The 17354-nt window shown below is 37.6% G+C and overlaps 1 protein-coding gene across 21 annotated transcripts in view; it reads left to right on the top strand.

The window, feature by feature from the left end:
* The window catches only part of Phldb2 (pleckstrin homology like domain family B member 2), a 201222-nt gene that overhangs the window by 115340 nt on the left and 68528 nt on the right, over positions 1-17354 (top strand). For all 21 annotated transcript variants that reach the window (XM_046425215.2, XM_046425227.2, XM_046425218.2 and 18 more), the window contains one exon: positions 7481-8826. In XM_046425215.2, coding sequence (XP_046281171.1) covers positions 7481-8826 — 1346 coding nt within the window. The remainder of the gene's footprint in view (positions 1-7480; positions 8827-17354) is intronic.

The following is a 17354-nucleotide window of genomic DNA, read 5'->3' as shown; positions in this document are numbered from 1 at the left end:
AAATTTTATTATAATGTGAACATTTTGATACCAGATTTTTATTTAAATTATCTTTCCTAAAACTGCTTCTATAATATACATCCATCCCCCTAAAATTGTCTCTATAATATACATCCTCTCCAACAACATGAAACTTTCCTGTCAATTGCCTTTTTAGTATCCCTGTGATCCTAAGCAGGGTTCAGCACTTGGAAATGTGAAAAGATAAGTAAATGGTGTATCTTAGATATCCCCCAAATCACCTGGATAAATCCCCTATATGGATAATCGCAATTTACGTAGGACAGACTTTATGCCCTTCTTCTCATACAACACAACACAAACTTTGTTTTAGTGTGTTATTTTTTAAAACTTTACCCCTTGAATGTGTTTTCATTATCTTGAAGCCAAAATCCCTACAGTTTTGTCAGTCACAGTGCTCTAAACTCGCCCTTGATCATTTGTATTCTGGATGGATGAGCAGCCTTATGTTGTTATCTGCCATAAAGGTAGAATTATATTAAAACAAATGCCAGAATTGAACCAAATCAAAGAGAATCTCCAAAGAAACTTTAGAAAATGATCCCTGAGGTGGGTTTTTCAAGTAATTTCTCCTCCAGGGAAGAAAGTGCTGTGACTTTCCTTAGTACTTCCAGAGACTTCTTCATGGCTTTTAACACTTTCTGATTGACAATGAGATGATGTACATTTCAGGTGATAAAATAACAAGAGTACTGGAGGGATTCAATTTATGGATTGGAGAGTAAATGCAAACCTTTCAACACACATTAACTTCTTTCCTGTTTAGACTTCCAGCGTTGTCTTCTCTCTCAGATGGGCACCAGATGCATTCTTCCCTTCTCTCTCACCATTCTTTGGATGTGCATGTGGTCATGAAATCCCTTAGAACTGTTTTGCTTCTACAATAACATAATGCAGGGATCACAGTTTCACTGAGACCTCGTCTTCGTTTACATAAAATGTACAGGAAACCCAGAGTAAACACAGCAGTGTAGACCAAGACCACAGACTCTAAAGCATACCCATGTTAACGCAGACCTCTCTTCTCCACTGCCCTCCCCTTGTCCTGTTTGCCACCTCAATGAGGCCTCTTTGCAGCCTTCTCCTTGACCTCCCACCATCCTCTCCCTTCTTTCTTCTAAATCAGCTAGAGTCTCTGATGCATTCTGCATGCAGCCTGTAATCACATCCTTTCCTCCCTCCTTGCTTAGGGAATTTAAATCCAAACTTCTCCATGGTATTCTCCACCCTCCTGCCTCTACTCCCCTAGTCCTCATTCAAAGTACATTTGTGGTTACTGGTTTATACTTCCTAAATGGTTCCAATTTCTAGGTGTTCAACTCATGCAGCCACACCTCAAACAAAAAGAATATTCTAGAAAATATTCTAGTAGAAAAGGGGAGAGGTATTAGTACCATTGATGTACTCATCAGGTCAGAAAGACATCTATCCGGCTGATTCTCTTAACTTTTGGGTTGAATGATTTGCAGGATCAAGAGATACCTAAGTTCAGATAAATATGTGTATGTGTTCAGCAATGGCAGGGAAATTCAGCTTAGGGAGAATGTATAAATTCCACATCTGTACCTAATGATCAATCTTTAAATGTACAACCTTTTGCACGTACTTCACAGGCCCCATGAGTTTGAAATGAAAAACTGGAGTACCAAAGATGAGTATCCCTTTAAATTTTCTCTGGCATGTCCTTTCATCTATGTCATCAGTAACTTTTCTCAACAAACATGCATGGCTGAAAAATGTCTCATGGCTGTCTCTCAGATGTGGCTTAGGATTTGTAAATGTTCTGCTTGTTTCTTTCCTAGAGTATAGAACCGATCTTCTTTCAGTTTATACTAGTTTGTAATATTTTGATATTGTGTTTTGCTTGGAAAATGAAACTGCCCTAGTAATTGTACATTTTTATTAGGAAAAGAAAAAGACATGTGTGAGCAGGGGAAGAAGACAAATGTTAGGGAATCTGTGGTAGTTTACTATTTTATAGCTTTATTAGTCCAGATAAAGAGGGGACAGAGCTTGGTAATATTTCATTCAGGTGATGAAATAACATTTGCAACTTCAAACAGGTTCAAGTGTATTAATACATCTCATCATCTAAAATGATATCCAAATCATGTACTGCTGGATCAAAAGTTTTACATATGCATTTTCATATGAGGGGTTAAACCCTTGAATTTTCTACTACTGTAATAAATGGGTAAAAGTTTGAGCTTGGGCTGAGTGCTTGGATTTTGACTTATGACTAATGACATCTGCTCTGCCTGCTCTCTGGCCTGCTGCCTTTGCCCCATGGGGAATGCCTCTTCTATTTAACTTAGCTCTGTTCCCATGAGGACCGAGGTGGTGAAGATGGAAAAAGATTTAAAATAAGTAACACATGATTATTAAATACAGTTCATTTTAGGAGAGATACATCCCTAGGTGTTTAAGAACCATGATACAGAAATTAGCTTGTTTCTTACACAATTTTTGTTTTTATTATGTCATAGTCAGGAGACTTGTTGAATTACCAACACTGAGGTTAGACCACCTCAAATGGGCTTGGAATTTCGCTTATTTTCTTAGATTCACAAAATTTTAGATGTGAAAGTAACTTTATGTCACAATTGGATAAAACCTGCCAATCCTCTTTGGTTTACTGGGACTTGGCTTCATTGTCATTTTTTCCATAGTTACCTCCCAGAGACTGCCATTCTTACTGGATTAGTTCGACTCCATGTTCTTTACCAATCTGTTGATCAATCCTTTATTCATGTGTGAATGGTTATCATTTACACCTGTGTGCATCTTTCTCTTTGGACTGTAAGCATTGTAAGGACAAGAAGTTATATCCTGTACCGTCTTTTTCCAAATGCCTAGCTCAGAGCTTGGTAAGCAAGCACTTAGTGAAGATAGCATCTTTAGAGTAACAAAAAAGGAATACACACGACTAAATCTCAGTAACTGATGATCATCTTCAGAGTTGGCAAGGGTGCATGTCTTCCTCATTCGGGGGTGGGGGTGTAGGCTGAAAAAGCCTCCACAAACTTGTTTAGAAGCTAATCATCTACAGGAGGACTGGAGATGGTGAACCGTGCTCAGCTCCTGATGCTTCAGCTAGAAATTGACAGGTCTCCTTCTCTCAAGTTTGATTGAAAGAAGAATGTAGCCACACATACCCTCATGGGGATGAGGAAGAGCCACCCTCCATGTTCCTGAAAAAAGGCTAACTGGAACATCAGCGACTAACACTAATGAATGCCCACTGCATAAATGTCTGATATGCTGTATGCATTTAATACCTATTTAATGAATAAAATACCCAGATCTATTTGTTAAGAATTTTGTTTTTTTTTTCCTGTTCAATAAACAGGACCACTTCAAATAAGAAAATATCCTAGTAACTAAATTTTTAAAAATGAACATACTAGTATTATTGTCTAGGCTATGTTCAGCAAGCATCTGAAGATTTTTTTTTGTAACCATTCTGTTAGTTTTATTCACATCAAGGATGGTATTATATTTGATATTTTAGGTTTTCAGATGCATAAAGTATGAAATGGATAAATCTGTGTAATTAACATTTTTATCAGAATGTTTTAGCAGAGTAAGAAAAATGTTGCAGTCTTCAAACATTACATATTAAGTTAGTCTGGGGCTGGGGATGTGGCTCAAGGGGCAACGCGCTCACCTGGCATGCGCAGGGCACTGGGTTCGATCCTCAGCACCACATAAAAATAAAAAAATTAAGATGTTGTGTCCGCCAAAATCTGAAAAATAAATATTTTTTAAAAAATTGTCTCTCGACCCAGCTATTCCCCTTCTCGGTCTATTCCCTAAAGACCTAAAAAGAGCATGCTACAGGGACACTGCTACATCGATGTTCATAGCAGCACAATTCACAATAGCAAGACTGTGGAACCAACCTAGATGCCCTTCAATAGATGAATGGATAAAAAAAAAATGTGGCATTTATACACAATGGAGTATTACTCTGCATTAAAAAATGACAAAATCATAGAATTTACAGGGAAATGGATGGCATTAGAGCAGATTATGCTAAGTGAAGCTAGCCAATCCCTAAAAAACAAATGCCAAATGTCTTCTTTGATATAAGGAGAGTAACTAAGAACAGAGTAGGGACGAAGAGCAGGAGAAGAAGATTAACATTAAACAGGGATGAGAGGTGGGAGGGAAAGGGAGAGAGAAGGGAAATTGCATGGAAATGGAAGGAGACCCTCAGAGTTATACAAAAGTACATACAAGAGGAAGTGAGGGGAAAGGGAAAAATAATACAAGGGGGACAAATGAATGTCAGTAGAGGGGGCAGAGAGAGAAGAGGGGAGGGGAGGGGAGGGGAGGGGGGATAGTAGAGGATAGGAAAGGCAGCAGAACACAACAGACACTAGTATGGCAATATGTAAATCAATGGATGTGTAACTGATGTGATTCTGCAATCTGTATATGGGGTAAAAATGGGAGCTCATAACCCACTTGCATCAAAGTGTGAAATATGATATATCAAGAACTATGTAATGTTTTGAACAGCCAACAATAAAAAATTAAAAAAAAATTGTCTCTCTCTTTTCTCTCTCTCTCTCTCTCTTAAAAAATAACTCATATATAAGCTATGAAAAATAAAAACTGTAGGAGACAGATAAATTAAAAATCACTGGTAATACCACCACCCTGATAGTACTACTATTTTTTGGTGTGACTTTTTCCAGTCCATTGTTACTGCTGCTATTGTAGAATAGGCATAGGAGGAAGAGAAGAAACTGGCTTGTACCAGGGAGGCAGCAGTGGAAATTGCAAGAAGTGATCAGATTGAGAATATGTCAGGAGTAGATATTGATAGGGTTTGTTAGTGGATACTATGAAGAAAGAGGTGCTAGTGTTGAAGGAGATCAATAATGACTCCCAGGAATTTGGCCTGAGCACCTGTGTGTGGGTGGATGTGTTAGCTGTTCCTCACTGACCAAAATACCTGACAAAAACAGTTTAGAGAAGGATAATTTTATTTTGGGCTCACCATTTCAGAGGATTCAGAGGCTTGATCCATAAACATCATGTCAGAAGGATGTGGCAAAGGAAAATTGATCAACTCATCGTAGTTGGGAAGTAGAGAGAAAGAGAGAGGGAGAGGAAGAGAAAGGAGACAGTGACAGATATACTCTAAGGCCACACCTCCAATGACCCTACCTCCTCCAGCCATGCCCACTTGCCTACAGTTAGCACCCATGAAATGGATTAATCCACTGATGAGGTTATAGCCTTCATCACTGCCTAAAGCCCCACCTCTGAACCTTAAAAATGTTGGTTATATGAGTGCATTTTATACTATAAAATATTCTTCAAAATATAATTTTAATGGTTGCATTCTTTTCACTCATATGATGTATTGTTGGTTATTCAACTCTTCTCCCTGTTAGGCATTGAGGGTATTTTTTGCCATTAAAATAATTAGCACTAGAAAGTCTTAGGAATCCATTAATTTCCATCTTTCCTCAATATTGAAATATTTAATTTGGGAAAACTGGTCAAGACATGCTGAAATTTCAATACAGAAAACCAACTGGAGGTAAATTAGTTCAGAAAAGAAGCAACTAAATCTAGGGGTCCTCTTAATTTCAGTCCTCCAAGGGAGCTGGATGAGCTATATCTCAAACTAGTATGGTGTTGCTGTCAAGGTTAAAATTGATAGTCACAGACAAATGCTGAAAGGGACATTTGTCTTGGGAACAGAGAGGGTACCAGCCTTGAGGAATGAAAGACTTTGCAAGGGCCAGATGACAAGGTCAGATGCCAGCTGGGAGACAAATCTAGAGAAGAACGTCAATTTTTTTTGACATACACTTAAAAAAATTAGGCTTGTATGCATCCATGCAAGACTTTGAAGTAGAGGGAAAGGGACCCAAGACAGAATCTTTTTGGTGAAGCTGCAGCTTTATGGGTAGTTGGATCATAACCAGGATGTAAGCAGCCATACTATTTCTTGGCTTTAGCCTGTGTAAGAAGTTATTCCTCACTAGGTAACCTGAATTTCCCAGGAAGTCCTTGAGGCTGAGCAAGCAGAGTGAAGTCCTTGATACGCAGCTGGGAGGGAGTGAGCTGCAATAAAATTTTAAAAATTGTGTTAATTGAGTTTCTTACCTACGGGATAATGGGAGGCAGTGATGGAAATAAGATAGCAATACTAGACATACTCTCTTTAACTTTTATAGAGACAATCACACGAAACTTATCACTAACCATAAGTGACACTGCACATATAGACCACAGATGTAATAATTTGTGTCTTTAGATCCCAGAGAGCTGGAGGACAGCCTTAACAGTGCATCTGTTCAATAGGAATGTTTAAATTGTGTTTTTCCTTTGCTGATAATTAAAGAACAATATTTTTATCAGTTAAAAATATAACCTTTTTCATTTTTAGAAATAGTTTGTACTTCAAAGACATTTTCATAGCCTAGAACTTTGGTTTCTTAATGTTATTTAAACTAGGATCCAAAACATATCCTTAAGGAAATTTTTGGAAAAGATTTTGATTGTAGAAGACAGAAGAACTCTGATCTGCACTTTGAAGAACAGATAGGTTCTGAAAGGTCCACAGAGGGAGAAAGATGTTCCTGGTGGGGGAGAGAGTTTGATGCCAAAGATGAGCTTGGTGGTGTATTTGGGATTCCAGGAAATTTGAAGAAGACAGCAGTTTCAGGTTTTTAAATATGCTGCCTTGACCATGTAGCAGCAATTTGGGGAACATCCTTTCCCTCTGTTATTACCTGCCTCTTTCTGATGAGCAGAGGAACTATAAGTCTTCTTGTTAAGAAGGAAACTCCCACAGCCCTCTTTTAAAGAGCTGTCTTCTAACCCTCATGTTTTTGATCAGTGTCTAACACAAAACTTTCTTTCTCTGCCAAATGTAGATTGTTTCCTTAGGACTACTTCTGAGCACTTAATAATTTTAGCAGGGAAATCTAAAAGAAAAACCACCGCAAAGTCCTTTTAGGCATTTGCTAGGTAGGAGCAGGTTGTTCTCCAAGGACTTGAACACCAAAGGGAAACACTCCCACACCATTACTTGGTTAGAAATTTGCTTTCCTGGGCTGGGGTTGTGGCTCAGTGGCAGAGTGCTTGCCTAGTATGTGTGAGGCACTGGGTTCGATTCTCAGCATCCCATATTAATAAAGAAAATAAAGGCCCATTGAAAACTAAAGAAATATTAAAAAAAGAAATTTGCTTTCCTCAAATATCATGTCCTCTTGAGATATTTTTCTTTTTGTACAAAAAAAAATCTCTGATGAGTGGTCCTTAGTCTTCATTTTCTGGTGCAATTTTATTAGGTTATTAGAAAAATAGAGTTTGTGTTTTTTCGTTGGGTTGGGTCATATTCCAAGACTATTTGTTCAGCGGTAGACTCACAGGGAGTTGGGTTTTGTTGTTTTGTTACATAAAGCTTTCTCTATTTTTTTTTCCCTTACAGAATCCAGCGAGATTATGGAAGAGTGTAGCCACATGCAAAAGCAGTTGGATTTACAAAATGGTAGCACCGAGGAAGGATTTGTAGTGCAATCCCTGGACACAGATTCCCAAAATATGATGGAGAGCCTAAGCCCCAAAAAATATTCTTCCAGCCTGAAATTTAAAGCCAATGGAGACTATTCTGGTTCATATTTAACCCTCTCACAACCCGTGCCTGCTAAGAGGAGCCCTTCTCCTTTGGGCACCAATGTCAGGAGCAGCCCCTCCTTGACCAAAATCCAGGGGAGCAAGCAGTTCTCTGATGAAACCGACAGGAGTATGTCCATGAAGCCTCCCACTCCCGTCCTCAGTACTACACACTCCCTCAGTGGATATCCACTTGGAAGGGCAGATTTTGAGCCTTATACTGGCCGGGACACTGAAAGGTCCTCGAGACTTTCAGAGAAACCTCCCTATTCTAAATACAGCTCTAGGAATAAATCCCATGATAATGTCTACTTTTTTGGAGGACTGGAAGGACGAAAGGCATCTGGCTCACTCCTGGCCATGTGGAATGGAGGTTCCCTGAATGACAGTGGGCCCCCTCCCATCAGCAGATCTGGGGCAGCTAGCATGCCTTCAAGCCCAAAGCAAGCCAGGAAAATGAACATTCAGGACAACCTGGCACTTCAGCCCAAGTTAACCCGCCACAAGGAACCTGCGTCTGAAAATGTCAGTTTAAGAACTAGGAAGTATTCAGGCAGCAGCCTAAGCCACATGGGAGCCTACAGCAGATCGCTTCCCAGGTTGTACAAAGCCACAGAGAACCAGCTGACACCTCTCAGCTTGCCTCCAAGAAATTCTCTAGGCAATTCCAAACGAACCAGACCAGGGGAAAAGGATCTACCTCATAGCATGATAGACAATGACAATTACCTTAATTTTTCCTCTCTAAGCTCAGGGGCTTTACCTTATAAAACCTCTGCATCTGAGGGCATTCCTTATGCAAGTTCCACCCTCAGTGTACCTGCCAGTCCTCGGGTGGCTCGGAAGATGCTTCTGACCTCCACCTCCTCCTGTGCCTCTGATGACTTTGACAGGGCTCTATTCTCGGGGACCAGCCCAAGCCATTCATTTCCTACTGTGGAAATAGACAGAGTGTTCGTGGCCAGGAGGAACTTCTCTTGTGGCTCTGTGGACTTTGATGACACTGACTTGGACAGCCTCAGACAGGCCTCAGGGACCCCCCAGCCTGTCCTTCGGGAAAGGAAAAGCAGCATCAGCTCCATTTCAGGACGTGATGACCTCATGGATTATCATCGGCGACAGAGGGAGGAAAGATTGAGGGAGCAGGAGATGGAGCGATTGGTAATCTTTCTGTTCACCTTACTGTTTCATTGACCAGAATCTAAAGTTAAGCCTTGGAGACACATTCCAAGGGTGACGTGGGGATGTAGAATTAATTTCACATGTGCCAGCCACTGCTGTCACTTCCTAGACTCTCCCACTATCTCTACTTTTCCCAGGACACTATTGTTAGGCATGTGTGGGTATTTTGAAGGCCTGTAGGAGCCTAAATATCAATTCAGTGGCTCTTCGGAATCCTTGTAACTATACATTTGGTATAGTTACCAACAAATGGTAGTTGTGAGTTTTACCGAATTTCTTGCATCTTATAAAATTTTAAGACTGAGGAAATGCATATTTGAATTATTTATATTGTTAGATCTGCAGGTGTATGATTATGATAGATGTAGAAGGTAGAATCATGAGTCATCAGGAATTAGGCAGTGAATTTGGCAAGTTGTCTAGAACTTCATGGCAAGTTGTCCAGTGGCAGCTGGACAGAAAGTTGAAGGGTGTGTCATGGTGCTCAGCATTTCCTGCACATTATATACCCCGTATTCTCCAGCCTTGTTTCTGAGCACACACAGTGACTCTCCATAACACATAGTCACAAAATCTATTGAGTTATCCTTTTCCATTTAAAATGAATTTATACTTAAAGTGGTTAATATTGAAAATAAGAAGACTAGAGGAAATGTCCCTTGAGCATCCCACTAATCAATGAGAACAAACAATGGTATTTTTCCACTCTTTGTTAAGCATATATTTTCCTCTTAAAAATGAATACATGTCAGAAATCATTTTGCTTTATTAATCATTAATGATTTCCTTAATGAGAGAAGCTATGAGATGGTAAATCTGTTTTACAAAAGTATAGGATTATTAAAGTAAGTTTGAATCACATCCAAAACTAGTTAACACCCTGAAGTACAATAAAATTGTAATCCTTGGATTATAATGGGCAGAAATGATTAACATCTATACTGGGCAAAATTTGTTGGACATTTTAGAATGAGAATCATATCTATTACTTGAAGTTCTTGATAAGTTAAGGTCTATTTTTAAGGAACTTTCAAATATCCCAACTAACAGTAGTGAATAAAACAAACATACATACCCCTAGAGAATTAGATATTCCTTCAGTGGATCAGTTATTCAGGCTCTGGTATGATAGCCCCCATTGTAATAATAAGTAATCTCCAGAGATTATACATAGTCACAAAAGGCATTGTTTTGCAGCTTTGATTCCTTGATTGCCAGGTTTCTGTTCTTGAGACTAAAAGGCTCAGGGTTCACTCTAGTTAAACTGGGCTAACTGGGCTGCACGAAATAACCACACAAGAGACACAAATACCTTTTTCTTTGGGGTTGCTGTGACGGCTCCTCTGACCTTAAGGGTCCACAGAAAGAGAGAGAGCGAGAGCACGCGCTGACCCCTTTTATTGAGGAGAAGCTATTCAAATGAGGCAAAGGGTCAGGTTTCAGGGGCTGAGTCTATCTTCATGATGTTCACTGTCAGCAGGTTGACTGACACCTGGGTAGGCCACACCCAAGGGCACAGTAAGAGGAGGGGACACACACAAGGCACTTCCATGGAAGATTCTATCCTAAACAGGGCAAGGGGTTATATTACAAAGGAACAGGTGAACATAGCTTCACCCATGGGGCTGTAGCAAGACACACCCATTTCTGTGACTGAGCGCCTCAGCACCCAGCTGGGGGGTATAACTCAGTCACCCATAAGGTTGGCCTCCCACACTTGATGTAAATTCAGAAGTTTTAATTAGCATATAAATACTTTCTTATAAATTGACAGCTGATATCTACTGTGCTGATCAACTATTATTAATAAAGCCAGAAAAATAACTCCATTTGATAATTTATCAAGGAGTGAGGGAGAACGTTTTCAATGGATTCTATCACTCCAGAAATCTTCCTTAAATCTTCTTAAGTATTCTATTACAAGGACAGAAAGCAAAACTCAAGAAATTTGTCTACATTGGGTTTTAGAATCTTTAAAAAATCTTTAAAATCTTTAAATGTTAGCGAATCTCTCTTACCTCTAGATTTTCCAAGTATGCTAAGGTTCTTGACAACCCAGAGTGACCATTCTTACTGACTATAAGGTTGGGACCCTCTAAGTCATAAACAGATTTAACTTTTTGTGAGACTTTTATGGATATTGTTCCAAATACTAAGTTCTAATACCTTTTCCTTAGTATTGGGCTTGTCATACTTGATGAAATGAGGCTTTTTTTTTTTTTAAAGGTGACACTCCATGTACATATAGTTATTTGTCTTAGAAAAAAGGACTGTTTATTATTGAGTTTGTGACATTGAAAACTAAAGTGATATGGCCATTGAAAAGTAAAGTGCCTCAAAAATATTTCTTCCTGAATTCTAAGGGGTCAATAAGAACAAACTACCCGCTAAAAAGAATATTTCATTTAGTTTGCCAATCAGAGTCAACTAAATTAAAGGTTGGAGATAGATGAAGATGAATGCTAGAGGGTTTCCCCATTACAACAAAAGATTCAAAATAATACCAATAATACTCCAAAACACATATCCACATTAGAAATTTGATTTCCATCAACAGTTCAAGTAGTCCTATGTAATTAATTCTTATTTAACTGCAATTTGGGCCACTGTGTTGATTTCATTAAATCATCTATTTATGAACTAAAAATAGTTCTAAAAATCTGATTTAGCTTCCTAGAACTCATTCTAGTCAAGGCCAGGTCAGCTCAGCACCTTCTCCCTACAGGTCTGTTCTCTGAAATGTCAGGAGGACTTGATAAGGTCCTATCTGTGAGGCTCTGAAACTGTCTTTGTAGAAGGCACATTCTAGTCCACAATTTAGGCACAGTCTTTAGGCAAACTCCAGAGGACACTGAGACCATGTGGTGAAAGTAAGAACAAATAGCAGTGGTGAATTTATGGCTATTTAACAAATAGTATCAGCGTGGAGAGCTCAAATTCTTTATCAGGATGTAAGACTAATGTCTTATTTAATCAGTGTTTCCCCTGAATGTAAGGGCATATTACAGTGAGAACACTAATGTCTATGCAGAACATTTCTGTAACACATGTACATAATTTTGAGCACTTTTAATAATATTAATAATAATGGTATTTTACCTGTATGGAATTATCTTAGGGAACGCTGAATGTCTCATTTTATTTCATATATGTCCCTATGTTGGACAGTTTAAAACTATTGTAAACAAACTTAATCATTTATAGCAGCTTTCTTTTTGTAAGGTTAAAAAACAAAACTTATACAGATGATTATATAGAGTATTTAATAAAACTTGAAGATAGTTTAGATATAAGATATCAAAAAGATATCTGTCTGATTTTGAGGGGAAAGCAAAATCAAATATTAATTAGAGGAGATTTCGTCATTTAAATAATATAAGATTTTGGTTGCTTGAGAGCTTATATTTTTAGTAAACTAAGATAAGGCATTTTAGAAGTTCAGATATACTAGTCTTTTCATACTAAAACAAGTTCCAAATGTCTTTAAGATGAGATTACACGTGGATTAATTATACACGGATTAAACAAAGAAAAGATGTGTACTGTGTAATTCTTTTTTGAACCAAGTTATCGAGTCAGTCTGATTTGTGTAAGGATTTATTTTATATACAACTTATTTTTTAATGGGAAAAAAAGAAAGATTGTCAATCAGTTTTAATGAGAAAGGTCTTTTCCTTAAAAATATTTAAAGAATGAGAATTTTTCCTTTATTTTTTTTGGAATTTTTGGGCATGTTGGAATTGTTTAAATCCTTGTAAATTTTTATAAACCAGTCAGAGCAGTAGAGCTATTCTATAATTTATTATTATCCTCAGGAGGAAGGAAAATATTTACACAAACGCAGTGATTTTTTTTTTCCTCAAAGACTGTAGCGTAAGTTCTACAGCTTCAACCATACCTTAAAAGTAAACACTGAAACAAATGTCACTCCTGCAGCTCTCAAAAGGTTGGTTGCTTTTCCATTGGGAACAAATTATTTTTCTGATATTATTTGATATTATTTGAAAATAATAACAAATTATTTTCTGGGACACAAATAGAAACCAAACAAGTTCCAAACAACAAAAGCAACAAACAAATGCTTTGTCATTTCTTACCTTAAGAAGGATAGATTCCATTTCTACCTGACAGGTCACTAAGTGGTCAAACCATTAAAAAAAAAAAAAAAAAAGACTAGTCATTGCATGCCACCAATGGGGATAACTCTCAGTGGTATGCCAACCAGAATTCCTATCCAATTTGACCAAAATTCCCAAGCAAAAACAATGGCGCAGAGTCATGAAAAGAAAAGCTGCAGAGAATGTGAGTCAGTGAAGGTAAATCTCTAGTGCCATTTGAGATTTACTCTGGGAGCCAAGAAAAGATGTTCTGGGCTCCCAGCCTGTGAGATGTACTCCGTGGACAGTGCAGTTTAATTGGCTCCACTGTCAGTCCACTTGGACTTCAATTTTCAAAAAGTAAACACTACTCTTATATAAATATGGAATCAATAGATGCTGCAGACTTATTTAACTCCCTAATGAGGAAAACAAGCAGGGGAAATTTGGTTCACTAAACATGATATCTGCAGTATTTTTAGCTTGACGGTGTTTATATCAGTGTTTCATTTGGATTCTTTTTTTTTTTTAAACATGTTCAATCTTTGTTGAACACTCAGGGTAATTGCAGTTAGTATTAAAGGTGGAGCCATAATTATGAAACTCCAAGGTTCATAATTAATGAACAAAGCCTGTTAATGAGTTGTAATGATCCATTTTGAGTTGATATTAAATAGCCTCCAACTGCTGTGCTATTTTAGATGTTTTTTTTTTTCATTTCTCTTCCTTTTCTCTTCCCCTCAACTGCCAATTCATATTTTTGTCATTATGCCAGCCATTTTCTGTTTTGTGATTTTAGAAACCAGATACCAAGTCTTGATTAAAAATGTCCTGAAGTAAGGGTTACTAAGTGCAAGGGAGGTCTTGGCAGGGTGCTGAGTGTGTGAAGTGAGTGCCCTTAAGCCCATGGACCTCGCTGCACCCATCTGGGCATCAGTGGTCATTTTCACTCCCTCATTCTGAGTTCTGTTCTAAGTAGGACTGGGTTGCTGACTCTGGCAAATAAGATGTTTTGTAGGCTAGAAAAATCATTATAAAGTAGAAAAATATTCTTTTATTCGCCTTATTTGATATCTGCATACTTCCCAGTATAGAGGTAGTGATGGCTACCTAGTACATTATAGTCCAGGCAGCAAAAGTCATTTTTAAACAGAAAAGGAGAAAATGAAAAAAAGCAACCCCTGCTGCTGTTAAGAGTATTCATTTGACAACTGCCAAAAGCATCTGGGTTCTATTATGGAGAACCAATGGATTCCCACAAATTGCATTGTGGCAATCCAGTATTTTCCTTCTGGCTGATGACAGTCATCTGCAGTGCCTTGGCAAATAGCAGTGTCGCCATTTAGAACTATGGAGGGTCACACTTGATACTTATTTCTCAAACATGTAATATGATGCCAGCTCTCATGAGGCACCATGGAATAGGGTTTTCTGGTTTTTTGCATACCCTATCACTATGCATTCCCTGAAGATAAGCTTGGCTTTCTTTCAAGACACAAATTAATATTTCCATGGTAGTTGTATGAATAGGTGAAATGTGTGGGTCAGCAATTCTTTGCTGTTTGGAGGGTGTTTTGCTCTTACAGCCCCTGTGAAAGCACTTTACAACTAAAGAATTTTAATTTGCAAGAGACTGGGATCATGTCTGTCTTGCTTGGTGCTATATACTCACCTCCTATTGAGATGAGTAGAGTATCAGAAGCATCGTATACATGGTGTTTGAAGAGTAAGTAAGTATTTTCAATGCCTAATCATGACATTCGTTTTGTTTTTCCTGAATTTGTGACTGTTGTTGAACCCCTAGATCCCAGACAGTATGCATTTGGTTCCAGGCAACAGTGAAGCTCTATACAAAAGAATGCAAATATGTTGACATAATTACATCCTTCTTAGTTCCAGAAAGGGAAATTCCTGTCCAACTTTCAATTTAAAATGAAAATATGAAAATGAATAAATTTTCTTTACTTAGAAAACTTTGTAACATTCTTTATAAGAATTGGTGCTCTACGGGGTTATATGAAAACCAAGGCTGCAGGCCCTGGAATCTTGCTTGTGTACTGTTGAGCAGATCATAAAGTTAGTGTTTCTAAAATTAAGTGAAAGTGTAATCGAGGATGTTTATTTAATAAATTTTGATGTTTTTTGAAATAAATGTATATGTTCTTTCATCCCTTAATGGTCAGATGCAGATACTATTTTAAAGACCAAAGAATCTACAGATTGGTATCAGTCAGTTTTGGGATTAGGAAACTACATTTCCTAGTGACTCCTGAGCCTGCAACACAGTTTAGGCATTCAGAACCTTTTTGGCTGAGCTGGGCTGAATTGTTAAGATCCACAGCATTTCTTCATCAGTCCACATTCAAAGAATGTATTTTGTTGTTCAGATTACTGATCTCTCCTATTTTAAGAACAACGTCTTTGAAATGTGAAGGCACGATTAAGTATGGAAAAGTATTTTGTCTTCCAGTCTGACTTGAAAGGAATCTCTTTCCTGATGTGGCTCTTCCGTTTGCTACATCCTGACTACAGTTTTAATTTTTTTTTTTTATGGTTGCACCAGTGGGAATTGAGCCAATTAAACTGCAAATAGGGGAAGAGGGTCCAGACTTTTTAAAATAATGAATGTCTTTATAATCTAGGTTTGTATGGCCTTTGTTGCATTAATTGATTTATTTTTCAGATTCAGTCTAATCCTTAAATTGAATTGTTTCTGTGGATCCTTTTCTTACCTCTCATGTTTTAAACAGTCAGTATTCCAACATTCCCTGTCATTTCCCCCTTTCACTCCCTGCTGCGATGATTTATAGGATCTAGCTCAGAAATATAATGCAAGCCAGAAATGTGAACCATGTATGTAATTTGTTTTGTCTTTTTTTTTTTACATCAGGAGAAGCAACAGGTTAAATTATAATATATTGGACATCACAAGATTAGATGGATGATGCCAACTACTGCCTAAATAAGCTATCTATTTTGGAAGGCTAAATAAACAATCTTCCTTTGTTTATAAATAAAATACATCTGTAACCACTGGGTTATATAAAGAAGAATATTATCATCAAATCACCTTTGGTTATTATAAAGTAAAGCAAGTACTTTCTCTCTGTATCTTTTGAACAGCAAACTGCCTGCATATATGTAGAGGTTCATTAAATATTAAGAAATTAATCATTAGCCAATTAGGTCTGCCAGTCGTCCTCAGTGAACTGAGAGAGAGACGTCGTCATGTTTTTTTTTCCCTTCCTTTTCCATCGGAGAGATAAAAGGGCAGAAAGGGAGTGAAAAGAGAAAAATAGCATTGAATAATGATTTAATTACTTCATATTGGAGAAACAGAGTTAAAGTCTTAATTAAGTCTATGTTGCTTAGTCTAAGGCAATAGCTATTAAAAGCAGGCTTCTCTATACTTGAAAACCAATCCTGGGTTCTTGTGGCAGTACAAGCTGTTGCCTCTTGATGGTGCCACACATTTAAAAATGGCTGCTCTGAGTTAGGGATGTGTCCAAAATCGACAGTTTCACATCCTTAGGCTAAATGCTGACATACAGAAGGCATCGCCATCGTGTAAGCTATGGAAGAAATTTCATTCTTTCATTAAATGATAAATCAAAATACAAACACTTGTTTTAAATAAGAAATAAAACTTATGAATAAGGTTCATGGGGAAAATATGTACCAATGAGATGAAAATTGAAAATGTAGTGTATTGAAATTGATTCTTCATAGTAAAATGATCCCCATATTGTTGTCAAAATACCCAGTGTATCTAAATTATAAGTGACTTATTGAGCTTGCTTTTTATTTTTTTAAATTCTTATCATCTAATAGGTTTTAGTGACTCTTCTGGTTGATTCAATAATGTGAAATTTTCTTACCCAGTTCTAGAAAAGTTTGTGGGAATATTTGCCATGGATAATATTTTTAAGGTTCAGGATTGATTTTTCAGAAAAATAAAAAGAATCCAAAATACTCACTACAATAGAAACAAATTCTTCATTTTCTTGATGGAAAATTTTTGTTTCAGCTGTTTCAATGTGCAAGTTAAGACCTATTAGAAGACACTTTGTTTGAAACATTGAACTCTTTAAGATAATCGTAGAGTCACTTTTTTTTTTAGAAATAGTTCAGAGAGTTCCTGTATACTGTTCACCCATTTCCGCTAATGGCAATGTCCTGTAAGCTAAGGTACCACATCACAGCCAGGGTATGACTTTGATACAGTCAAGACACCACAAGGTCCCCAGTTGGATTTTTATAGACACACCCACTTCCTTCTCCCTTAACCTCTAATAATCCCTGATCTGCTCTCATTTGCATAACTTTGTCATTTCGAGAATGTCCTGCAAACATACTCTGGACAGCCTGTAGCCTTTTGTCACCCAAATTTGTTATCTGGAAACTGAGTCC

Source organism: Marmota monax, unplaced genomic scaffold (assembly GCF_021218885.2).
Source record: "Marmota monax isolate L192 unplaced genomic scaffold, Marmota_monax_Labrador192_F-V1.1 WCK01_AAM20220418_F8-fsc00119, whole genome shotgun sequence".
In the NCBI taxonomy this organism is placed as follows: Eukaryota; Metazoa; Chordata; class Mammalia; order Rodentia; family Sciuridae; genus Marmota; species Marmota monax.
The sequence above is the reverse complement of the archived record's forward strand: the minus strand, read 5'-3'. Positions and strand labels throughout refer to the sequence as shown.